This window comes from Eptatretus burgeri, chromosome 20 (assembly GCF_056783735.1).
Source record: "Eptatretus burgeri isolate ZD-2024b chromosome 20, Ebu_testis_v1, whole genome shotgun sequence".
In the NCBI taxonomy this organism is placed as follows: Eukaryota; Metazoa; Chordata; class Myxini; order Myxiniformes; family Myxinidae; genus Eptatretus; species Eptatretus burgeri.
The window spans coordinates 708,841-734,651 of NC_140980.1; the positions used below are offsets into that span (position 1 = coordinate 708,841).

A 25,811-nucleotide genomic window follows, 5' to 3' on the forward strand; every position below is an offset into this window, starting at 1 on the left:
GCTTGGGATCCACGGTGGAGGGGCGGGCTTGGGATCCATGGTGACGGTTTCCGATTTGGAGATACAAATGGCAGAACCTTGCAGGTTGTGGTTCCCACACGAATGGTCTCCCTTTCTAATGGAGCACGATCATAAAACTCACCCGACCAGGCTGCTTCATGACCCCATTGACGTGGCGAGCTGCAATTGGCTTAGCTGCCTCAAACGTCATCGGTTAAGACGGCCATGGTGTCGTCACGTTGATGGAGATCACCAAAACAAGGCACATTCCCGTCTTCGGGCTCGGAAAGTTACCAGGCCGTGAGGGAATACAAGATGTCAACACAAAGCATCCGGTTTATTAAAGGTTAATACTAATCCGATGTGACGTCATTTACAAAGTGAAAGCTTTGGGATGAAGGTCACTATGAATCCAAGTCTGATCCATTTCTGGTTTTGCGTCACGTGATCCACTCCCACGCTGACCTCTCCCGCCATTTTGCGGACCACTTGTTGGGGAAGCATCGTGTATGGCCGACCTCCGCCTGTCCACTGATCGCGCCAAGCCTCCAAAGAACGGGCGGAGGGACAACGGAACGGGAGGTTCAGTGGATCGTTTGTCCGAGATATAATAACGGGGTCGAGGCTCCGAGAACGGGAACGGGTACTCGTGGTATCACAGAGACCGATGGTCGTCCACTTTGAATAACCGGCGATGACCATCGACACGTTGCTGGTCACGGCACGGATCGTCGACCGGCAGGAGCAGCAAAATCGACCCGGTTCGTGGGAAGGGATCCGGTGGGAGAAGGGGGGCAGGTGGGAGTGGGATATCACCAGAGGTATGACGTCATCCCCGTGTCGGAGAAGCCCGTCCACGCAACGTGCTCGCCCCGCCTCCTCACGCGTCATCGTTTCTCCCGACTTGTCTCCCAGGAACAGTTTGATATCTGCTGTGATGTTCCTCGTCCGCGATGTGAACCCGATGTACCATTTACCAAGGTGTGTGTCGGTGTCACGTTCCCTGATGGTTCCGTTCCCACGTGGAAAGTTTGTGACGTCATATCTGTATGAAACTCGACACGTGATCACTACGTCAGACAGTTTGACCGGACTCGGTGGTGTAAAAGTTGCAGCATCCGCTCTGAGTCTGGGAGGGTGGTGCTTCAAACTCCATACCAGTCATACCGATGAATTTAAAATGGGTACGTGCTGCTTCCTTGCTTGGCGCTCAGCGTTTACAAGGGATAAAGCACGGACAAACAACCATAGGTTGGCAACCGTTGCGACACAACTGAACTGAACACACCTCACGTCTCACCCGCACCACGCATCCTGTCCATTGCCACGTAAGCTGTCCAGTTTATTGTGGGTGAGGCCGGGCTCGACTCCATACCCCACCCCACTTCGCTTCTCTCTATCTCAAACCTTCTTCTCTCCTCCCAGCATGCTGTGTCGGTAAAAGATTGTGATACGATGACTGACTGAGATTGCTTCTGTGCTTCGGGGTAAGATCTTTCTTGTGTGACACTGCCTGCGTGTCAATACCTCTCTTTGGTAAACCGTTGGAGTGTTAAACAATAGCATGTAATAGTGAAAAGGAGTTCTGCCCCGCTGTTTTGTTGTGGACGGACGATAGCCAGCGTTCCATTGACTGTGTTGCTCAGCCGTTCTGATTGGTAACAGTGGAGCGCTGGGAAGCACAGTACTTATCTGGGGCGATTAATCTTCCAGGAATGTAAATGTGGGATTCAGACGCTCGACCCTGCCCATATTAAGCATCTCAGACGGCATCTGTGGTTGCTTAGCAACCCGTCATCCCCCGGAGTTATCCGCGGCTCATCGGCTTCAGGGTCATCGGCCGGGAAGGGGGTCCGAGTACTCCCCAAACCAGTAACATTCGGTGTCAGTAGTGGGATATATCCACAATTATTCAGTCATAATCCATCCACAACTCTTTGAGATGTCGTCCCATTTATATTTTTGGTCCAATCTCTCAAGTGTAAAGAATCACTAAGAAATTAAAAAAAAATATCTTATCTGGATCCAGATACATTTGGTGTCAGGAGTGGGATATATCCACAATCATCCACAGTCATAATCCATCCACAACTCTTTGAGATATCGTCCCATTTATATTTTTTGGTCGAATCTCTCAAGTGTGAAGAATCACTAAGAAATTAAAAAATTATCTTATCTGGATCCAGATACATTTGGTGTCAGGAGTGGGATATATCCACAATCATAATCCATCCACAACTTTTTGAGATATCATCCCATTTATATTTTTGGTCCAATCTCTCATGTGAGGAATCACTGAAAAATAAAAAAAAATATCTTATCTGGATCCAGATACATTTGGTGTCAGGAGTGGGATATATCCACAATCATAATCCATCCACAACTTTTTGAGATATCGTCCCATTTATATTTTTTGGACCAATCTCTCAAGTGTGAAGAATCACTTATAAATTTTAAAAAAGTTATCTTTTCTGGATCCAGATATCTGTCATATCGTGAGCTTTCGATACGGTGTGGCATCCCGCCCTGCTCACCAAACTCTCTTCTTACGGTATCCAAAGCAATCTCCACTCATGGCTCGCTGAGACTTCCTCTCTTGTCGCAGTCAACGTGTGGCTCTTAATGGAATTCTCTCATCTCCTCTTCCCATGCAGGCTGGAGTTCCTCAAGGCAGTGTTCTGGGCCCTGTGCCTTTTTTTGGTTTTTATCAAAGATCTCTCAGATTCCCTGGAAAATCCTATTTATCTCTTTGCTGATGACTCCTCCCTTTGCCGTACCATCTCTCATCCCTCTGATGGGCAAGCAGCAGCCTCTTCATTCTCTGCAGACCTGGATAAAATCACAAGCTGGTCAAACACTTGGAATGTGCCCACAACGTTCACCACCGTGCACTTCCCAAAGTTTGTTCATGGCATGGAAAAAAAAATCGGGCCCGAAGGGAGTTTCTTCTCTCCTTCTCTGAACAGCTTGGTTGCCCCCCCCCCAAAAAAATAGGTATTTGCTTTGTTCTCAGAAACCACACACGATTTCGATGAAACTTGACCACAACTTTTATCACCCGTGATGAACCAAAGTTTTTTCACTACATTCAAAAATAATAAATCCATGGCTTTTTACTTTCTTCTCCGTGACATATTTTGTGGGTCATGCATGCCGTTCCCTGGTTATCTTATCCAGCCACTTCCAGGTGTGCGCCCGGGGGTATCGCCCCTATGTTTTACATGTATCGTCACACACTACTTCATTGACTGTACATACAATAGCTGTACTTGCATGGCTTGCCAGCACCGAGACAAACGATTTTCCTGTGCAGACTTGGGAATGGCCACCATGTGGTTTTTTTTTTCTCCTTCCTCTCTGAAGTCAACTATTGTGATGACGTCACGTGATGACTTTTCATGGCTGCTTCTACGCAGTCGGAATTCGACTGCCGTGGGTGGCCCTTGTATTCAAGCGGATGACTTGTCACTCAAAGCCTCACCCATGACTGATCAAATTGATTGTGTGCTCCACTTCACACGGCCTCGAAGATGTGCTCTAAACGAGCCTCATGTGGCCTATTTAACAGCCCTGACTGTGTCTGCTTAATTTCAGTTTGAAAATGTTCATGAAACAGTTGTCCAAGAAATGGAGTCTCATGAAGGCGCCAAAGCAGAATCCTCCACTCAGCTGGACCATCAAGAATCAAGATGAACATGTCCAATGTTGTGTTTCTCATTGTGGGTTCAGAATTCCCTTGCACAAGGCTGTTTATCAAGCTGTTGTGTTTTCAGATATTGGTATTTTGTGTGTTGGCTGTTTGCGTTACATGTGTTTCACCATTCAAATGATTTGACTCTCTCCCTCTTTGTATTTTAATTTTTTTTTTCATTTCATTTGTTTGTTCGACTGGTCGAGGAAGGTTATGAATGCATTGACTCTTGTTTCACATGTGGTGTTTTGTTTTCTTTCAATCAATGCAACTGCCTTTTGAAAAATCAACTGATGCTTTCACGGAACAATGATGAAAGGGGCGGTGTGTTTGTTTATCTCCCAGATGGAGTTGCATCAGGGGAAGCGTGGCCTTCAGCTGCAAGATTGTCATCTTGATCTGCAAGATCTTGACCATCGACTGCAACAAAAAGACAATCAAAAGCAACAAAGACATCACTCAATCATGAAACAGGAGCGACAATCAGAGCTGCAGGAGCATGGGGGGCAGCCGGAGTTGCAGGAGCGTGGGGACCGGCTGGATCTGCAGGAGCGTGGGTACCGGCTGGACCTACACGACCGTGGGGGCCTGCCAGAGCTGCTGCAGGATCATGGATGTCCGTCTCGACCGGAGCCACGTGAGCTCGGTGGTCGGCTGGAGCCGCAGAAGCTCGGTCGTCAGCCCGAGCAGTGGGAGCTCGTTGGTCGGCCAAAGTTCCGGGAGCTCAATGGTCAGCCGGAGCCACGGAAGCATAGGGGCCGGTTAGAGCCGCCAGAGCTGCAGGAACATGAGGGCTGGGCTGAGCTTCATCGTCAGGGAAGGAAGAAGCAACTTCTACTCCGAGAACCTCAGTGGCATTTACATGGAAATAATCAACCAGACCAGGAGCAGCGACACGCGCCGCTACCACTGCAACAGCAGAAGCAGCAGCGTCACGGTTCGACACCTCCACAAGAGCATGAACTCCGCCATGTTGCACCACCACATGACGATGACCAGAAGCAATTCCTGGAGCTGCGAGCACTCAAACATTATCCACATCAGGCGGAGCAAGGTTTGCCACAACAGGAGCAGCAGGAGGCCCAGCAACATAATCAACAGCAGGTCATCAACAAAAATGTAGAGGAAGTGTGTCAACAGAATGGACAGCATCAGAAATTGTTGCTGCAGAAGCCACAACAGCAGGTTGTGAGAAAACAAAGCAAGCCATTTGTAGTTTGGCAGGAAGGATTACGAATGTCTTGGCTTCAGCAACAGAGGCAGCCACTGCCGGAGACACGTGACTCACAAGAGCGGCAGCCGCTGCCGACGATGCTGAACCTGCAAGAGCGGGAGCAGCTGCCGATGACCCTCGTCCCACAAAAGTGGAAGCACCTGCCGATGGCCCTGGACCCGCAGAAGCGGGAGCAGCTGCCGATGACCCTCGTCCCACAAAAGTGGAAGCACCTGCCGACGGCCCTGGACCCGCAGAAGCGGGAGCAGCTGCCGGCGACGAGGGACTCGCAAGAGTGGGATCAGCTTTCGATGAGGTTGGACGTGCAAGAGCGGGGGCACCTTCAGACGAAGCAGAGCTTGCAACATTCGGAAGATCATGAAGTAAAGGAGCTGCAACCTCTCCGACAGGAGTTCCGAGGTGTTCCCCAAGGTGATAGAAGATCGAGAACCTTTCAGAAGGTCTTGGTTGAAATCGGCATGGATCTTTGCAAAAAATTCATTCCGGTAAGGAAGCATCTCATGAAAGTTTTCCTGGTGCTCTGTGTGTAAGAAATTTAAATGCCACAGGTGTGACTCCTGCAATGTGTTGCAGAACAAGCAAGATGATCGGGTTATACAGATGCTCTTTGAGAATACAGAATGGAACCTGATGGCTGATCCACCGTCAAAGAAACCTGTCTTGGTAAAAGAAATAATAATTTTCACTCTCGTCGTGATGTGGACCTCTTGACTTTGACAAGTTATTGTTTGAAAAGGTTGTTGATGGTCGCATGACTTGTGTTCAAATTTGTTCATGACCTCTGCCACATGTTTTCACCCATGTCTGTCTGTCTGTCTTTTTCTGTTTGTTTGTTTTGTGTACCTTGTTGAGGCTCCTATGAGAGCGAACACACAACACACAACAAGGGGGGCGGGAGAGTGAAGGACAAAACAGTGGGGAACAGAGACATTAGGAGATCTGTGGAAGGGAGAGGGATGGGGCGGGGAACACGGGAATGCAAGATGGACATTACAGGGACTTTCAGGAAGGAAAGCAGGGAATTCGAAGGAGGTGGGTGTGGGTGGATTAACGGGGGTAGAAAAGATCAAGGTTTTCGATAGGGGGAGATAAGAGGTCTTGGTGAACAGCTGTTTTGAAGGCCTGGAGAGAAGAGTGGTATTGAAGAGAGTGAGGGAGTTTATTCCAAAGGTTGGGAAAAAAGAGGAATGAAAGAGTGAAGGTGAGCAGTGATTCGTGATTTTGGTAGTTTTACCAGAAGGGGGTTGCTGGCGGACCTTGAGCACCCTGCAGAAATATGGGGAGGACATATCACAGACAGAGCAGGGGGGGGGCGAGACCGGAGAAGAGACGGTAGAAGACAGAAAGACCACCGACCAGCCTGCGATGAGAGAGTGAGAGGCCCAAAGACTCAGCCTCATCGGGGAGATACCAATGATCCTCAATGTCTTGGATTCCGCAGCGTGAAGCCGAGAAAGGTGAGAGGCAGGAGCACCAGCCCAGAGGGGAGAGCAGTACTCCATCAGGCTGCGGACAAAAACTTTGAACGTGGTCAGGAGCTCAGGTGGGCCGAGGAAGGACTTTGCACGACAGCGGATGCCCAGTCGGCTCCTGGCTTTGGAGGCCAACTTGGAAATGTGGTTTTCCCAGGAAAGATCATGGCAGATATTGAGACCCAGAAGCTTGAATGAAAGAACTTCTTCAAGAGGATTGTTGAGAAAGTAGATAGGGTTGGGGGGGGAATGGGAGGCTTCCAAACGGTCCTTTTGGAGAGCCACAGAGAGATTTGTCAGGATCGAAAGACATGTTCCACCTGTTGGACCACTTTGTGATTTTATCCAGAAAAAGTTGTGGACTGTCTTCGAGCAGGATATCTAAAAAGGTTATGGACGGATTCGGCCGAAACTTGGTGGACAGGTTGGGTGTGTGACAAGGACGAGATAATGAGATTTCGGTGAGGATCTGGATCTGGATCTGGAGATGACAATTAGTTAATTTGTCAGTGGTTTTTCACCATTGAGAGATGGGGCCAAAAACGATGTACATCATGATATCTCAAAAATTTGTGGACTAGTTGGGACAAAACTAGGTGGATGAGTTGGTTAGGTGACAAGAACAAGTGGATTAGATTTTTGTTTCAGTTCTTGATCCAGATCCAGCCAATCAGTGGGATACAAAACATAAACTGTTCAGTGTAGCGGAGGTTTGCAGGAAACCGAGTGGTGTTTCTCGTTACTTCTGCCATCAAACGTGAACAGAGGTTATGTTTTCACCCCTGTCTGTTTGTCTGTGAACAGTATATCTCACGAAGTTGTGGACTGATTCGGACGAAATTTGGTGGAAAGGTTGGGTGTGAGACAAGGATGAAATTATTCCATTTTTTTGAAGATCTGGATCGAGATGCAGATACTACAATGTTTAAGTGATCCTTTACCATCGAGAGATGTGGCCATAAAGCTGCATAACATGATATCTCAATAAGTTATTGACCGATTCGTGTGCTGCGTCCCAGACACGAGCTCGACGTCCGCTTGAATCAGCCCAAGCTACCAATATGAAACGCATCCCTCCAGCTCCAAAGACGACTGGACCTTCAGCACTGGCCCGGTCGGGAAAGAGATTTTTCTGCCTGCTCTGTGGGAAGGGAGGCTTCAACCAAGAGTTGTTTCAGCAGCACTTATCGATGGAACACAGCCTGATGATTCACAACGCTGTACCCCGTGTGGTCCAAGGCTTTCCTCCACCACCACCTCGAAAAATGGAACCTCCACACTTTCTTCCACCTGGATATGTTGTAGCCACAAACGAGAGTGCAAGGCTCTCTACTCCTTCGCAACCCCCTCCACTCCTTTTAAAGCCAGTTCCTGATTATAGTTCCTTGGGCGTCTATCAACCACGTTCTCCGATGCCACTTCCATCAAACGACCAAATGCTCTTCCTGCCCAGGCAACAAAGGTACACGTTCCTCAAACTTTCACAATTGATGACGACTCCGGTCAGCACAACCACTTCCAAAACAACCACACAGCCAAACTTGGTGATGTACAACATCACTCCGGTAGGTAACGTCTTGAATCCACTGTACACGACCAACTTTCCGACGCTACCAGCAGCTCGGCAGATTCCCCAGCAGTCACGTGGTTTCAAAAGAGGTCAGGCATTGTCCGCGTCTGAACAGATCTCGAAGAAGGGCCGTCCTTCATGGAAAGATCATGTCAACACATTCACTGCAAATGAACATTTTAAACATGAAAGGACAGTCGCAGAAATGCTCCACCGGAAGAAGAGGACACAGTTGGGTTGTGACCAAAGCGGTTTCTCTCCTGCAGTGATGGTTAAGAGATTAAAGTTGAAATACACCGAAGTTGGAGTCACAGTATCAGAGCAGGAGATTGCGAAAATTCTCAAGGCTGACAAGTATCTTCAACAGCCATTTAGAAGCAAGAAATTGGAGCCAAACGTTTTGTTCAAGGACCATGAAGACCTTTGTGCGGAGAATGAGGTGAACATTGATGCCGTGCAGCGTGGGATGAAGGTCGCTCAGTCGTTGGCCCAGGAGCGTACGAGTGGATTGTGCTTCTTCCGCCCAAAGATCGTTCGTTGACCACGCCAGGAAATTCGTGAACAACTGGCTAAACACCTGGCATTTTCTCACGGCGCGGTGCAGAATTATGATGAGGTTCATTAGCAAGTTCGTTACTCCTGCATTCACTGTCAGAACCCTTGAGGATACCCCCTCAGCCAATACAGCCTCAACCGGCATCATGAGCGGTGTCCATCATTTTCCGTGACGGAATCACCGGTACCAAGTACGTCTCCGGCCACCGTTGCCGACGTCGGTCAACCATCAGCTCCAAGATGCTCGTCCACGGCGATTGTTTCGACCGAACTGGAAAACACTTCCGAAAAGCCGACGACGGTGGTTTCTGGACCGGCAAAAGGTGAAAAGATGTCCGAGCTTCAAATGAAATAAACCTCGTGGAAAATCTCACGCCGCACAAGGAACAAGCTCTTCTTGGAAAAGTATATTCATCGGCAGCCACGTCCTATCAGGCCAGAGCTGGAAAAAAAACATCACGACACTCCTGGATCTGAAAGTCCGTGATGTCACTCGAAGAGTTGCGCTCAACCGTCATGTTCGTCAGGAGGTCAGGAAGAAGAAGCAGTAAGAAAGTTCTGCTGGGTTTTGATGAGCATGCACCGTCTGTGGTCAAACACTGCCTCGTGTTTCAGGACGAGCCATCCCAGCAGCTCAGCACATCAGGTCACAATCATCCACCGTGGTGATGTCAGCATCTGATGAAGCTCAGCCTACAGTTTGGAGATCGGTTGGAAATTGTCTTCTGTGATGCTTCGTGTGTAGATAATGAAGACCAGTTAACCTACCTTGCCGCGTCGGTCAGTTGCTCCTTCGGGGTCAACCGTTGCTTTCTCATTGTAATGAATTGTGTACAATTACTTGAGGATGCTTGGAGCAGTGATACTCCGTTCCAACCTTCACTCCTTTTACTTTACATCTGAAGGTTTCATGGAGAAGTTCACTTCCTTGTTTGTGTTTTGGATGTGGAATTATTTCATTAAACTTCCATTCTGATGATGTAGCATCTGTGCTCTACAGTTTGCACCGGTTCCTTGGGTATCATTGAGATGCCATGGTCTTGGCAAATGTAAACTTTTTTTTTTTCGGAAAATAATCTGAATTGATCAAACAATAGTATCATTTCTGCGATATTTATTTACATTTTCGGTCTGGGGCTGTCATGAGGGGGGGTCATGTCATGTCATGAGGGTCTCTCAGACCCGCTGCTTGAACTCAGGAGTTGAGGCCATCAGCCACGGATAACTCTGTGGTCCGGCGAGTTGCTGGGCAACCACAAACGCCGATTGAAACATCCAAAACGGCCAGGGTCATCACATCCAATGAAACCGCATTACCTACCAGTAGTTTGGGGACCGCACCCTCAACGTCCACCCATCTACTTATTACGCCTGAGCGAAACCGTGGGTTCCACATTGGCTAAACCAACTGAGCCAATCAGTGTGGGCAAAATCTTCCCATCTGTCTATTACGTACGCACAACGTCAAACCAATGAAGGAAAGGACAAAAGCAAGCAATCATGCATTTACAAACAGCAATCGATGAGCAGGTATTTACAAGGCAAGATTTACACGAGCACATGCAGCAATCAAAGCCACAAAATAAAAGTAATTCACCCCCCTTAACCCTTCTGGAAAAGCCCCTTTCGCATTCTTACCTATCTATGGACGAACAATGTGAGACAGGTGCCATCGATCATTCGGGAGAGGAGATTTGGAAAGATGAGCAGGTTCGAGGAAGAGCGGAGCATGGGTTCGGCTCCTGACTTACCTGACACAGACAGGTGGGCCTACACGAATCTCAAGTGCAGGGCAGGAGTGGTGGGGGGAAAATGGGGATATCGGGAGTGTTTTAGCAGGCAGGAACGGCCACAAGCTTCGGTGTACAGGAGGAAGGCAGGAGGAAGGGGAGGACAACTGAAGATGAGACAAATCTGTGCATGAGAGAGAGAGAGAGAGAGAGCAAATATCTTTGAAAAGATTCCCAGGACGAGTTGATGTTGGTGAGAGTAGACATGGGAGACCAGTCTAGAAATTTGATGGCTGCCTGAAGTTCCTGTCAGTCGGCCTGAGTGAAATGTCAGACTCATTGATGCTGAGCTGGTTCTCTAATAACGGCCAGAGAGATGTCCTCTTTAGCAAGCACATGGTCAGGTGAACCGATTGGATCAGAGGAAGAACAGCAGACATTTTCTGGGAAATTGGTCAAAATCAAATCCAGAAGAGATGAAACACCATTGGCTGAGATCTGGGTCGGGAAGTTGAGAGAATCTGTCGGTCCCAATGAGTCGCAGAAATCCTTTGCTGAAGTGTCGTGGCAGGTGAGGGAGGTACCCACACCCAGCCAACTGACATGATGGAAATTGAAGTCACCACATATGAGGAAGAGAGCCACAAAGGCTCAGCCTCATCGCGGGAGATACCCATGGTCCTAAATGCCTTGGTTTCCACAGCGTGAAGCCGAGAAAGGTGAGAGGCGGGAGCACCAGCCCAGAGGGGAGAGCAGTACTCCCATCAAGCTGCGGATGAAAGCTTTGTATATGGTCAGGAGCTCAGGTGTACCAAGGAAGGACTTTGCATGACGTAGGATTCCCAGTCGACGACTGGCTTTGGAGGCCAGTTTGGAAATGTAGCTTTCCCAGGAATGATCACGGCAGACAGTGAGAGCCAGAAGCTTGAAAGAAAGGTCTTCTTCCAGAGGATTGTTGAGAAAGTGGATTGGGGGGGGGGTTCTCAACGGTCCTTTCAGAGAGACACTAAGTGAGAGTGTGAGATTTGTCAGGATGGACAAATTTGCATTTATCTGAGCCTTGTTCCAAACACGTCACAAACTGTGCCACGTGACAGTCTCCCCAAAAGTCTGCATCATCTTGTGTAAAACATGTCGCTGAAACGTGGTGTTGGTCTTCACAATGTGGTCTCGTGGTTTGTTCATAATTCTCTCTCTCTCTCTCTCTCTCTCTCTCTCTCTCTCTCTCTCTCTCTCTCTCTCTCTCTCTCTCTCTCTCTCTCTCTCTCTCTCTCTCTCTCTCTCTCTCTCTCTCTCTCTCTCTCTCTCTCTCTCTCTCTCTCTCTCTCTCTCTCTCTCTCTCTCTCTCTCTCTCTCTCTCTCTCTCTCTCTCTCTCTCTCTCTCTCTCTCTCTCTCTCTCTCTCTCTCTCTCTCTCTCTCTCTCTCTCTCTCTCTCTCTCTCTCTCTCTCTCTCTCTCTCTCTCTCTCTCTCTCTCTCTCTCTCTCTCTCTCTCTCTCTCTCTCTCTCTCTCTCTCTCTCTCTCTCTCCCTCTCTCTCTCTCTCTCTCTCGCTCTCTCTCTCTCGCTCTCTCTCTCTCTCTCTCATCATTTGTGATGTCCCCCTGTGCCGGGTCACACCAAAAACTAACAAATCGTCCCGTGGGCGACCGACGGTTATCTCCTCAACAGGAGGGGTGAAAATAAGGGATTAGGGCAGTGGTTCTTAACCTTTTTATGTGCTCGTACCCCTTGAGCTTTCATAATATTTCCCCGTACCCCCTGTCTAAAATTTCTTATTACTTATTTATTTATTTATTTATTATTATTATTGGAATTTAAGTTCGATACAGTATTGAATTTGACACCATATATCGTACCCCCTGCTTTGATTCTTCGTACCCCCGGTTAAGAACCACTGGATTAGGGGGAAGGGTCCGTGACCCCCCCTTCAGAAGTACAGTCATGTGGAGCACAACCCCATCATGAGACATCGCTGTCCTGATTCATCGTACCAAATTTGTCCGTCCTCTGTCTTGGTTCAGTCGTTTGTGAGACGTTAACAGATGTACGTACGTACATGTACGGTGGCCGCACGGACCGCAGGACACCGGGACACACTCCATGTGCTCATTTCGGAGGAATAACCTAAAAATGGTGCGTGCTGCTTGTTTTCTTGAAGCTCACCATTTAAAAGGATATATACTATGAACAAACAACTCTGGGAAGGCATTTTGTGAACCACCCGGTGGAACCATGAACCCGGATCAACAAACAGCTTCAGCAAGCAAAACGCTTTGTGAAGGGTGTGGTGCAAAAAGTGGTTAAAAGCCAGGGGTGTGGTGAGTTACCAAGCAGCTCGCGAGCGTTCCTCTTCAGCGGTTTCGAATGGACTGCTTGCTTGAGTGCTTAAGCCGCTTGGCGAGCGCTCCGCAAGAAACTGACGAGCTGTACACCCCCCTGGCTGAAAGGCATTTGGTGAGTTATTGAAGAGAAGAAGAAGAAGAGTTATTCAAGACAATTTTTCAATGTGATAAAACCTCCTTACACGACAAACTGTGTGGTGAACAATCGGAGAAAAAAAAACCTTCGTTTGGACAACGATGCTGCCACCATTACACCGCCATGGCCGACGATGCCGTACAAAAGGGTGGGCGGCCGGGAGGCGACTTTAATAACAAGTGTGAACGGTGGCAACCGTTCCTGCACAACTACGCTTGATAATTAATTTTGTGACTGAATTCGGAATTGCAATCAGGGTACAAAAAAATATATAATTTAAAATGAAAAATTACAAAAAACATAAAAAAGAAAGAAGAGGAATCTGTGAAGCTGACGTCATTTCTCTCAACCAATCAGAACACGGCTGAGGGCCGCCATCACGTGCATGTTCCGGCAAGACCGAATCGCCGTGAGAAGAGAGTTTACGGTCCGTCCGGAGTGAAGGACAAAGGGAAAGAAGGGAGGAGGAGGACGGGGACATCGTCTGCGCCGTTTCCGCGAGGTAAAGCTCACGATACATGGACGGAGACGGACGATGACGAGGCCCGTTCGGTGAAGAAAGGCCTGGTGGTTCGACAAGGCCGGCGGCTCCATCACGATCCCTCCTGAGACTAGATGACGAATGGCGGGTTTTTTGTGCCGATTTGTTTTGTTTTAGTCCCCGATTGACCCGGGAGATGAAGACCGTTGTCCCCGCGCCAGACCTGGAGGATGAGTGATCTGGTTGGTGTTGGGTGTGCGAGGGCTGGTGTGGGGGGAAGGGTTTCAATGACGTGCAGTTTGTACGTGACATTTATTTATTTATTTGTTTGAATGTCGTCGTGAGGTTTTTTTTTTAACCATCATTTTCTTCCTTTGTTTATCTGATTAATTGTTTTTGGTGTAAAGTTTTAAATGAGTTGTGGGTACAGGTAAGTACAGGTGTCAATCACCGGTTGTTGCTGCGGATGGTTGGTGAACGCCATGTTTTTAACCGATGGGACCAGTTCACCACGTTTGAACACCCCGGCATGCACTTGGTCGAGCGCACACCTCCGCCAGGTTGAACAGTTCACGTTTCGTGTCGGATCTGCATCCGGACTCAAACTCAAGTCGAGCGGGCTTCTTCTTCTCACCTCCCCAGGTCATCCACCAAACTTTGTCCGAACTCGTCCACAACTTCTTGAAACATCGCTTTTGGCACCGCCGTCTCTCGGCAGTGAAGAATCACTCACACAAAAACACATTCTCGGGTCCGGATCTTCACCGAAATCGAATCACCAGTCCTCGTCACACACCCAAAACCCCTCATACCAAATTCCATCCGAATCCGTCCACAAACCTTTTGTGAGATGTCTTGTTCTCACACACACACAGACACAGACAAGATGGATGTCGTTTTCACCCGTGCTCGTCCGTGAGCACGATCCCTCCAAAAGTTACGGATTAGTTAATTTGGACGGAACTCGGTTGATCGGTAGAGTGTGACGAGCATGGATCGATTCGGTTCTGGTGAAGATCCAGATCCAGATGAGAGAGTTTTGGGGGTTTTTTGTTTGAAATGATGATTCACAATCGAGAGATGGGTGAACGTCCGGGATGCGGATCAGGCCGATCGTTGAGATACAAACTACAAACTGTTCAGCCTGGTGGAGGTGTGTGCACCCTACCGAGCGCCGTTGTAGTTTATGTATTTAATTTTTTTAAATATTTATTTATTACTTATTTATTCATTAAAATACCTCCTTAATTTAATTCATCTTAAAAAATATGTATATAAATATACCTTGTATATTTATATACATATATACATATATATATTTATATACATATATACATATATATATATATATATATATATATATATATATATATATATATATATATATTGTTGTGGTTGACGAAATTCGCAAACCACCATTCAGGTCCCTTAGGTGAGATATCTCTGTAAGTATATGTGTAGTTAGGCCCAAACCCGTTGTTTAGAGGGAATAAATGTCATTCATTCGGGCTGCGACCCCTCTAGATAGCCGTTTTTCTTTTACTATCTTTATTTTGGACCAGCCGCCATTACCACCATTACTACCACCACCAACCACGTCTCAACAGCCATCACACAACAACCACCAGCCGCAACGCCGCTTCACAACAACAACAACGCCAACAGCCACGACCTTTACCGTCACAACTCGCCCTCGCAACCATCGCATCACCGCCATTTCCGCGCCGCTTGTGGGCGCCGATCCTGGACTCGTGCAGGGCGCGCACCGAGCAGCGGGTGCAGAAACACCACAGCCTTTCCGAAGAAAACGGATCAAAAACGACTCACGCCCACTTCTGTTCCGTCCTATCAGCGAGCATGGGGCGATTTGGCCCCGCCTCCAGGTGCGTCGAAGTAATATCGCTATATGCAGATTCATGGATCAAAAAGCATTCACGCCCACTTTTCCTCTGTCCAATGGGGAGCCAGCCAGAGGTAAAGGGTCGAAGGTGAAGGAGCGAGGCCCCGGGGGCTATAAAAGGCCGCGTTCGTTCGCCGGCAGTGGAGTTGAGTTGGGAAGAAGAAGAAGCAGTAGTCGTCAGTCAAGTGGAGTTCGCAGTTGAGTTGGGAGTCAAGTGGAGTTCGGAGTTGAGTTGGGAAGAAGAAGAAGCAGTAGTAGTCAGTCAAGTGGAGTTCGCAGTTGAGTTGGGAGTTGGTGGAGTTCGGAGTTGAGTTGGGAAGAGCCAGTCAAGAGAGGAGTCGGAGAAGGCAGTTGGACGGAGCTGTGGAGAGTTGGAGAGGTGGCGGCGGCGAAGGCAGTCGAGGGGGTGCTCGTGTCAGAGTCGGGGAGCTGCGGAGAGGAGAGGCCGGCAACGCGACCGAGGTCGTGGTGGAGACGCTCGTCGTGGGACCCGAGCCAGGGAGATATCCTCCTTCCCCCGAGCATCAACAACCCCCTCCTGTTTCCCCCCGCGCTGAGATAGTGCGAGAAGGGGGCCCGTTCCCACCCCATTCCAGACACTGTCCGCGAGGCCCGCGGAGTCGGGGCGCCACCGCCATTTTGCGGCTCATCACCAGACGGGTAGGCCCGACGCGGTCTCGGCCCCAGGCCCGTCTGCCCCCATCATCCTTGAGGGTGGTCCTTTTCTTTTGCTTTGAGTATATGTGTTGTCGGCGCCGTCTGTGAAGTAAAACTGTATAAGTGTTGCCGTGTGCTCGGTAGTCGGTTAGCTCTGCATTGTGTTTTGCTTTTACATTTGCTTTTTGTGCATTATTGTGTGTTTCTTCTTCTTTTACATTTGCTTTTGGTGTAATTGTATATGTGTGCTTTCCGTTCATCGCGAAATAAATGTGCTTTATGTTGAACTGTTTTCCCGTTTCGCTTCGTCTTTTCCTTTATTGAATCTCCATCTTACTTCACGTAAATGGTTGGTCATGGGCTAAAACGCCCGATAATTAATCGAACCGTCCAGGTTGACGATAACACCGCTCGGTTATCCCGATAGTACGGAACGGGTCGCTTAAAGTGGCCCGTGTCCGAAGTCGACCTGCGGCGAGGTGCGATTGCCCGGTCTACCCTCCGTGTGGGTACTTAGGTAGGTCGAATTTGGCGAGCAACCCTATCCCACGCGGGGGGCCGATTGGCACGATCGTGGTGAGGCCGAAAGGCCCACCCGTGACTAGTTCCCGGCGTTAGTCCGAGAGGGTCACGACGGGATTGTCCGTCCGGTGGGCGACGTGCCGCGATTCGAGTTACGTGGCCGTTCGCACGCTGGCGGGCGCGAATCCGCAACAATATATATCTGTTTGTATATGCCAAATCAATAATATTAATTAAATAATTCACCTCACCAAAATAATTAATTAATTGTTGTTATAATGAACGCTTGTTGATATATAATTCATTTGGATCGACCAGTTTGGCAAGTTGTTCCATTCAAATGAAATCTTTGAGACCGATTAATCACCTTGATTGATTGATTGATTTTTTTGCTTGTTTCTTTGTTTATTTTTAGCCGTGTCTCGCAGCGAATGCTGGCTCGAAGAGAGCTCCGCGTTGTTGTTGTTGTTGTTCTTCTTCTTCTTCTTCTTCTGAAGAAGAAACCTTTAGGATGCGGCTCTTTTATATACAGAATCCGCATCTCCTTAAATACTAAACACCTGTACACATCCTCACATTGATGGTGCCTTTTGAGAGCGTCTATCTTCTTCTTCTTTCGGCTGCTCCCGTTCAGGGTCGCCACAGCGGATCATCCGTATGATCCGCATAGTGATTTGGCACATGTTTTACGCCGGATGTCCTTCCTGACGCAACCCTGGTCGCCTCTTACAACACAGGGATATGGCACACCTATTTTAACCGGGGTATACACCGGCCCAGTACACTGGTACTCATTTCGCCGACCTCGGAAGGATGACAGGCTGAGTCAACCCCCTGGTGTATTAATTCAGTAGCGCAACGGGGCTTGAACTCAGGACCTCTTGGATCCCAAGCCGCTGCCCTAACCACTGTGCCAACACCAGGCTTCGAGAGCGTCTATCATGAACTTTTAAATATATTCGGACATTTGCTTTAAAGTTTCGAAAAGGTCACTTTACTATTTTCGGACGCTTGAAACTCGGTTGTCGAAATTCTGGTAAAAATCGGATGTTTTGGAGACGTTTTAAGATTGTATAAAAAATATTTCACTCCCGCGTCACAGGTCGTCACGTGGTGCAGTGCACTTGAGCAGAGGCGGCGTTGATCACGTAAAGGTTTTGCGTGTGCGCGCTGATGGTGTTTTCGATAAAGATGGTGTTTAAAAGTCATTTTATCCCAATAAAGGTTATCGTCGCATGCCTGACTCGCTTAGCCGTCGGATTAGGTAAAGATTGTTGGTGGATGGCCGAATATTACGCTTTTGTGACTTTGAAAAAATAATATAAAATAATTGCGTGGAGAAATGGAGATTTTTGCTTCGGTCGACGTTACGATTTTTGATGGTTTGGTGCAGAATCATCGTAGAAAGTTCTGGTTTGGTCTGGTAGTTCTGGTCAACAACTACCTTCTCCAGAGACAACTTTTATGAGACAAGGTCAGAGGTCAAGTTGACGATTTCGTAAGTACCAGTCTATGACTGCTTGTTTGTTTGTTTGTTTGTTTCTGAACACTATAACGGAAAAACTGACGGATTTCGACGAAACTTGGTGGGGGGTTAGGTCTGGTCCAAGGATCATGCCATTAGATTTTGGACTTGGTCCAAAATGCAATATGGCCGCTATTGCGGCCAATTTGAAAAAAATATTTGAAGTTTTTTTTTTTTGCATTTCTACGTGTTTTAAGTGATTTCAACCCAAGCCCCCAAAAAAAATTGTTTATGAAAAAAAAATTGCAAATTTTTTTCAACAAAATTTCGATTTTTGTTTTGCATTTCTTTATGTTATAAGTGATTTCCAACAAAAAACATGCCAAAATTATAATTGCGGCTGATTTTGGAACTTCAGGTGGATATACCCACGTAAAATCAATTTCTGTCTCAAGGAATCTAGTTATGACGAATGAATTGAATATATAAAAGTTAAAAGTAAAAGGGAAAGTTGCAAACTATAACTGTGTGAGCACTGTTGACGTCGAATTGAATGAATAGGATATCAGGTTCACTTGAGTGAGCTCGCAGTATTGGCGGCGGAGGTTTTGCACTCTACCGGGTGCTCCCCCTCTAGTTGTTATTGTGATCAAAATGCTGTTTCGACTTTCTGTAATGAATTTTTAGCCACGTCGCGTTGCGAACGCTGGCTCTGAGAGAGCTCCGCGTTGTTGTTCTTCTTCTTCTGGTGAAGACAAAACCTTTAGGACGCGGCTCTTGGACACATTTGTCCTTGTTTTTTGTTTGTTTTCTGACACGTATGATTTATCCCGACTGGAAGTTCTTGAAGTCTCTCACAACCTGCTTGCTTGGTTTCTCTTCATCCGTGCGATGTCTGGACTAGTTGAGGAGTTTGTCCACACACTGCGCGTCGGGTTCAGACATTACGGTCAAGGTTCGGTACATTTCAGCAGCACAGCTAAATGTTCAGAACGGAACACCAAAAATGTCCGAACGAAGGCCTGTCTTTGTCGTACATATTTAGCGTGTCTGATGAATCATTATTTTATTATTTATCTGAAATATATATTTTTAAATGCGGACAGCAGGGTTGGGTTGGTGCCAGTGATGGGATGGGGGAGGATAGTGTATCGGGATTCCAATTGGCGCCTTTCGGTTGCCCCACTGTAAGTTTGCATGCACGAGGTCCACCGATTATCGATTTCTTATTGCCAGTCTCCAGTTCCCAGGACGAGGTGGTCATGTCTGACTTTGGCGATGGCACGTACAGCCCAGGTGATGGGACGCACGTGCAAGGCTTCAGTGACACCCACAACCTGCTGCAAAACTTCTGGCCTCAAGCACTCAACGAAATCCACAACATGAACCTGGTGTGTGTGTGTGTGTGTGTGTGTGTGTGTGTGTGTGTGTGTGTGTGTGTGTGTGTGTGTGTGTGTGTGTGTGTGTGTGTGTGTGTGTGTGTGATGATGCACACGTGTGTTGAATGTTTCGTACCGGAATCCTGTCGCTTCACGCATGGTCAAATCGAAAATTGAACCTTTTGTTCCGATTCCTGGTTCTGTGTATGTTCGGACGAGTGACCAAACTCTCGCATGTGTGGCACCACTGCATTCTCTCTTCAGGAAGAAACCTGTGCCCCACGTGGCTTCAGGTGTGAAATTGTGGGTGGGAAGGAGGATGTGGAGAGTAGGGGTCAGGAGGGGAATCTTTCAAGGCCAAAGGGAATTAACAGCTAAGCTCGGCGAAGCACATCACTGCTGATTCGCATCTTGCAGCATGATGAATCTCCCATGCCGCCTTGGCAAGGCCTGCAGGGTTTGGCTTTTTGAGGGAGGTTGAGGTGGAGAGGAGAGGGGTTAGAGGTGAGGTGCAGTGAAGTAAACTTTTGTAACATGTTCCAGTTCGTGATGACACCTTTGTTTCCCCTCGTGTACAGTGCGAATTCAAGGTGCAGGGGATTCCACTTTCGAGAATAAGGAAAATAATGAAGATGGATGAAGACGTGGAGGTGAGACAAATGGAGGGAATTGAGAAATCCAGTGCAAACTGGATTGTGTGGTTCAGAGATGGCTAATCCAGGGAATGTTCTGCCATCGCGGTACCTGCACGACTTTGTTCCACCACCTGTGGCTCAATCAGTACAATGAACGTAACTTCACGTTTCCTTCGGCAAATCAATCTTTTGATGCAGATTCTTCGCACCAGTCGAGTTACCATGTGCATCTCACTTACCTTGTTTGGGAATTGTTTCGTAAGTGAGCCGCTGCTCTGTTTTAAACGTGCCCACCTCATTTACAGGTATCCTGAATGATGTTGTCTGATTGAAGAGTTGAACGACGTCGCAATGTGAAAGGTTAAAAGGCTGGCAACAGTCTGTGGGCACGCGATGCACGTACTTGTTAGTGGAGAGGCTGAGTTAGTGAGGTACAGGTACAAAGACAAGCTGACAGGTGAAATTGGACAGACCAACGAAGTTCTTGTGAACAGGTGGTTGCTGGCTCGGTGGGGCTTTCGACTCCCAATTTGGAGCCACCGATTCCAGTAAATAATTAAAAATGAAAAGCTTGCCAAAAATGTTGTTGGCACCTGGGCTTTGACCCAATGTGGTTGATTAGTTATCTTTCTGTTACTGTTAGTTGATGAAACGCTCCGTTGTTGAGAGATTTAAACCGAACACCTTCTGGCGATAACAATGAACGGATAGCCACCTCCTTCACCCACGTCGTCCATGCCCAGATGTCGGACACTGTCTTTCATCGTTATTTATTTTATTTTTGTTTTTTTATCTTTGTTGAAAATGTTGACTAATTATTATCACCTCAGCTTCCGAAGGTGAACGTAGGTTATGTTTTCCACCCCTGTCTGTGCCTTTGTGAGCAGGATATCTCAAAATGCTGTGTGCGGATTCGGACAAAAGTTGTTGGACAGGTTGGACGTGTGACAAGGACGAATTGATTCGATTTTGGTGAGGATCTGGATCTGGTAAAAAAAAAAATTTTTTAACTGATTATTCACCATTGAGCGACGGGACCAAAAACGACAGATATATTGATATAGGAAAAACTTTTAAGAGGGATTCGGACGAAACTTGGTGCATGAGTTGGGTCGGTGACAAGATCAAGCCGATTCGATTTTGGTTCAGGTCCGAATCCAGATCCAGCCTCTCAGTGGGATACGTCACCTTGGCGGAGAGACTTTGACCCTGGAATTCGGACCAGGCGCCGGACAATGTTTCGGCCGATCTTCGTGCATGTTTCGAACCATTATTTACTGATTTGATTAATCAACCGTTGTTCCGGAACTGGATTTGAAAGCAGTTATTTTCTTTTTCATTCTCATGACAACACAGTGGAACACCGGTGGCATTGTTTTTGTTGAAGATTCGGCGGCACTTAACAGCACCGCCGTCTCAGGGGTTATAACGCCGGCTAGTTCGGCACAGGTCTCAGGTCACGCGCCTCAGATCATGATACCAACGTACACCTGGGCCGTATCAGTTGGGGATATAGACCCCGGCTACAGACTGGTTTTGATCAGAGACCGAGCGAAGTCTGCCATTCCGTAACCATTTTTGGTTCAATATACAAATCGAGCGAATGTTCCTCAGCACGGCATGAATAAATTCAAGGCGGCAACTTTCGTATAACTCAGCCAGATTTATTGGGGACACATCGGGGAACACGACACAAGCAAAGCATTCACGACAATGTTATAACTAATCTATAACCCGCTCTTAACTAGGGATGTACGGATACGGGTTTTGAAGGGGGCCCTAGCGAAATAAGCCTTAGGCCTGGATAACATGCACACAAGACACGGAGTACTTGGGGGTGCCTCATGGATGAGAGGAAATGTTTGTGAGGAACGAATGCGGCTCATGACAAGCCGATGTCGTCGGATTCGAGCACCCAGCTCGAGCACGCAGCGTGGCAAGATAGCGCTTGTACTCCTTTTGTCGGCACCGCTCACGCACCAGCCTCGGCGCGTCCAGCCCCTGTAAGGTCGACGGCACAGGAGCTAAAGATCCGGTGTGTTCCAACTGGTTTCTCACAAGGTCCCATATGCGATTCCAGGCCAAGGAGGAACAGCCGGCCAAGCCACTCCTCATGAAGCCGATCCCAGACTCTCACAGCAAGCAGCCATTTCCTTTCCCCTTTCGGGGCGGGCTTCTTGGGACCGCCTCTGGGGACACGTGATTGGTCCATCGTTCGACTTTACAGCAGCTCTCCCCCAATGGGTTGCTGGCACGTCTTGATTGACTGTCGGAGCGCTGGGTGGGGGCCAGCTAAGAGGGGGGCAGGAAGAAGAAGAAACCACCTCTCGGTACACCACCACCGTATGAACACTGGACAAGCCTGCTACATCTCCCGACACACATGTAACGTCCAATTTCCGGACAACCTTGCTAAACATGCATTTAAGGGGGGATCTGGGCTAATCCTATATTTAATAACACTCTAAGGGCCATTTCTACAACAGTTTTCACCACCTGTGCCTGCGTGCGTCTGTCCGAAGCCGGTTTTTTGCTGCCGCGATGACTTCTGAACCACAAAAGCGATTCCAACCAAACTTCACACAAGTATGGGCTATGCGACATAGATAAACCGATTCCGTTTTGGTCAACAGGTCAAAGGTCATGTGCCCGTTGAAAATCCTTTTGTAGACCGTAACTAGATTTAAAAAATTTGATGTTCTCTCGACATCACTTTTCTCTCTCTTGCACTCGTTCATGTGACCTTCAATTGAGATCATATGTTACAGTTGGTTGACACGTAATGCGGAGGCAGTACACATCGACACGTTTGCGTAAAAAATACATATTTTCAAGTCGGACTTGCAAGTGGAGGCCAGTCATTCGGGTTACGGGCCATTTATTTACGAACTTGGATGTTGAGACCTCAAGCAATGCTTGCTTGTACCTATCGTTTGTCCCACATTCACTTCCAAATTCGATGTTCTCGTTATATCGAGAACATACGAGGGAGGAATTGATTTTTTTCAAGCTGATTGTAATTATAAAAAGTACTTTGGCGTGGGTTCACATAACCGGTACTCAGGTACTCATGCGCGGTTAAAAAAAAACAAAACAACTAAATTCGTACTTCCCCGATGCGAAGAAAGCGTACTCGCACAGCAGAGGCCTATGAGGGAAGGCTTGCTCAGCGAGTCTGGTCTCTAGGTAAGATTCTTCTGTGATAATTCTGATAAAAGTTACATCGGAGCGTCGGGAACAGAAAAGAAGAGGTTTGCGAGTGTCTCGTCTGAAACGGACGTTCTGAGAGAGCACTTACAGAGGAGTAAGATGTCTACATCGCTGAGAGGAACTTTAAAGAATCAAAGCTGAGAATTTTTTTTGGCACGTCTTGCGTAACGAACGCTCGCTCTAAGAGAGCTCCACGTTGTTCTTCTTCTTCTTGTTCTTCTTCTTGTTTTTGTTCTTCTTCTTCTTCTGGTGAAGACAAAACCTTTAGGACTCGGTTCTTTTATATACAGGATCCGGATCTCCTTAAATACTAATTACCTGTACACATCCTCGCATTGACGGTGCCTTTTGAGAGAGTCTATCATGAACTTTTAAATATATTCGGACATTTGCTTTAAAGTTTCGAAAAGTTCACGCTGCTATTTAAAGATAATTCCATTTAATGTGTTGTAATTTTGTAAATACACTATTTTCTCGTCATGAACAGGAGCCTCCATGACGGGTCTCGCTATTGGCTCCATCAAGGTACGTGACGAAATATCGCAAGTTGTTGTTGTTATTGCCTTTAGGACACGGCTCTTGGACACATTTGTCCTTGTTTTTTTTGTGAGTGTCAAGCCGTTTCTGCTGGTACTCATCGGAGAACCCAATCAAAAAATAATTTGTCAACCCCAGTACTTTGGGAACTTTCAGCATGATTGATCATCCGTGGTGCTTTGAACGTGTTGCTGCAAAAAAAAATTCATTCGCAAGTTCGGCAAATAAACTTCGCTCGTGTGCTCGGTGACTCACGGCACTCAGCCGGTTACATTCATTCTACCATCAGTATTTTCAGCACCAGTCGGTTGACAAATTTCTTCGTCCGCACAAGCGCTCGGCTAACACGTGTCCGTTGTCCCTTCCCGCCTGTTTTTGTCCCTCCTCAAACGTTGTCGAGCAGATGATCGGCCTCGAAGCTCTGGTGGTTTTCGCGAAGGCCGTTCAATATTTCATCGGGGAGCTCTCGTTACGTGCCCGGATTCACACCGAGGACGACAATCGGCAAATGCTGCAGGTCTGCCCATTTCTCCATGTCGAGCGTGTTTCGGCTCCTTCGTTGATGGTATCCCCCTCCTCCTCTGCTTGATCGGGATCACCTTTTGCAAGGTCTTTTCTTTTTTTCGTACCTGTTTTAGACTTTGCAAGCACGCTTCTCACCGTCAAGCGGCCAACAACGCCATTTCATCAGCCCGTGGCCTTTAAAATGCTGAAAACACCTCTTCGGAAAAGTTTTTGGAGTTGAAGATTTTACAACTTCTGAATGAATGCGTTTCCCACCGTCTGTAAGATGAAGGAGCCATCTGTCTGTCTGTCGCCATTTTTCTCAGAGAAGGCTGAACGTATCTTCGTCAAACTTTCAGAGATTCATCAGCGAGTGCCTGGGAGTGTTTTCGACCGAAAGATGTTAATTTCAAGGATTTTGTTGTTCATCGAAATTTTATTTTATTCTTTTTTCCCTTCATTTACCCCTCCCCCACCCCCTTTATCGAGGTTGCAACATTTGTAATCATCGCAGTCTGTGCATGTGCCTGTCCATGAGCATATCTGTGTAACGAGCGGCCTGATTGTGACGAGCCATCGGAAGTGGCTTTGATTTTGAGCAAAGAAAAATCTTATTCTTCCTGAAGTGGTGAAGAGTGAACGTGGTTTCCACTAACTTCGTAGGCCATTTGTAACTAACATTCAAGTTGCTGAGAGGTTCCCAGAGACGAAATGAATGTCAAAGGTCATAATATCAGTGACAGATCAAATTTTGCCAAAATGTGACCTTAAAAAGAGCTATAAACTGTAAAAAAAATAAAATAAAAACCATTGATTCCGACCAAAAAGTTCCAGCATCATTTTATTTTATTTTTTTCTTTGGGTGGTACCAGGTTACCATTTGACCTTCATCAGACCATTCTCGGTACGTGAGTGTTCCGTGCAGATTATTCATATTTCTCTGCGTTTCTGCAGAATGGCTTCAACGAAGTGCCGACGACTACGATCCAGCGCCATGGGCTGTGGGTTCACTCGGAACATCTCTGCAGTCTGACAAACATCTCCATTTCTCGAAATTCCCTAAACAAACTCGATAAAATTTGAAATTTGTTTTTCCGTTGGTTTTGGGAAGGCACGCAGCTACTTGCCAGTGGGCCACAAAACTATCTTGCGTCAAGGCCCCCACCCCACCCACCCTCCCCAGTGCTGGTGACTCATTGACGTCGCACATCCGAGGTTCCTAAATAGGACACTTGTGGCTTTGCTCACCTTGCGAAGTGCTGGGCGATATCGCAGCAGTTCTCTCTCTCCCTCTCTCTCCTCGGGCCTTGTTCGAGATACTTGTGCATCAATGTTTATTATTCTGTTCTCCAGTTGTGATGATGAGTTTGGGTATGCAAGAAAAGCCTGACTATTTGATGAATGATACACACCTGGGAGTAACTCCAGCTTCGATGTTCTTCACCATTCCCTTGAACCAGAGGAACGACATTGCCACGGCCATCAGCGAGGCGAACCAGTTCGACTTTCTCATCGACATCGTTCCCCAAATCAAGCCCAGGAAATGGAAGGTACTCAAGTTATTTGAATCCACATCCCTACCTGTGAATTTATTTATATTTACTTATTTATTTTTTGCAGCATAATGATCTTGCGATTTATCGCTCGTACGCTCCGACGAGTCCATCCTCGACGTCCACTCGGCGCAAGACGACGTGGGCACACACTGGCAGCGTGTGCGGCTATAAACATCCTTGACTGGAAGCTGTGTCCATTCTGAGCTTTCAGTCCGATGTTTGTTGCCTCCATCT

General features: G+C 47.4%; 1 protein-coding gene across 9 annotated transcripts in view; it reads left to right on the forward strand.

Annotated features, from left to right (window-relative positions):
• Positions 1-1,019: 1,019 nt before the first annotated feature.
• Positions 1,020-25,811, forward strand: part of LOC147008242 (uncharacterized) — a 35,086-nt gene continuing 10,294 nt past the window's right edge. For 3 of the 9 annotated variants that reach the window (XR_015053553.1, XR_015053550.1, XM_085865257.1), the window contains exons 1-5: positions 1,032-1,184; positions 4,037-5,410; positions 5,499-5,588; positions 23,921-24,034; positions 25,482-25,571. Coding sequence is in view for 3 of the 9 variants with exons in the window: in XM_085865257.1 (XP_085721383.1) it covers positions 1,170-1,184; positions 4,037-5,410; positions 5,499-5,588; positions 23,921-24,034; positions 25,482-25,571 (1,683 nt within the window). In the remaining 6 variants the exon portion in view is untranslated. Of the gene's footprint in view, positions 1,185-4,036; positions 5,411-5,498; positions 5,589-7,416; positions 9,502-23,920; positions 24,035-25,481; positions 25,572-25,811 lie in introns of those variants that run through there. The other 6 variants (XR_015053552.1, XR_015053549.1, XM_085865256.1 and 3 more) reach the window with 6 other exon arrangements.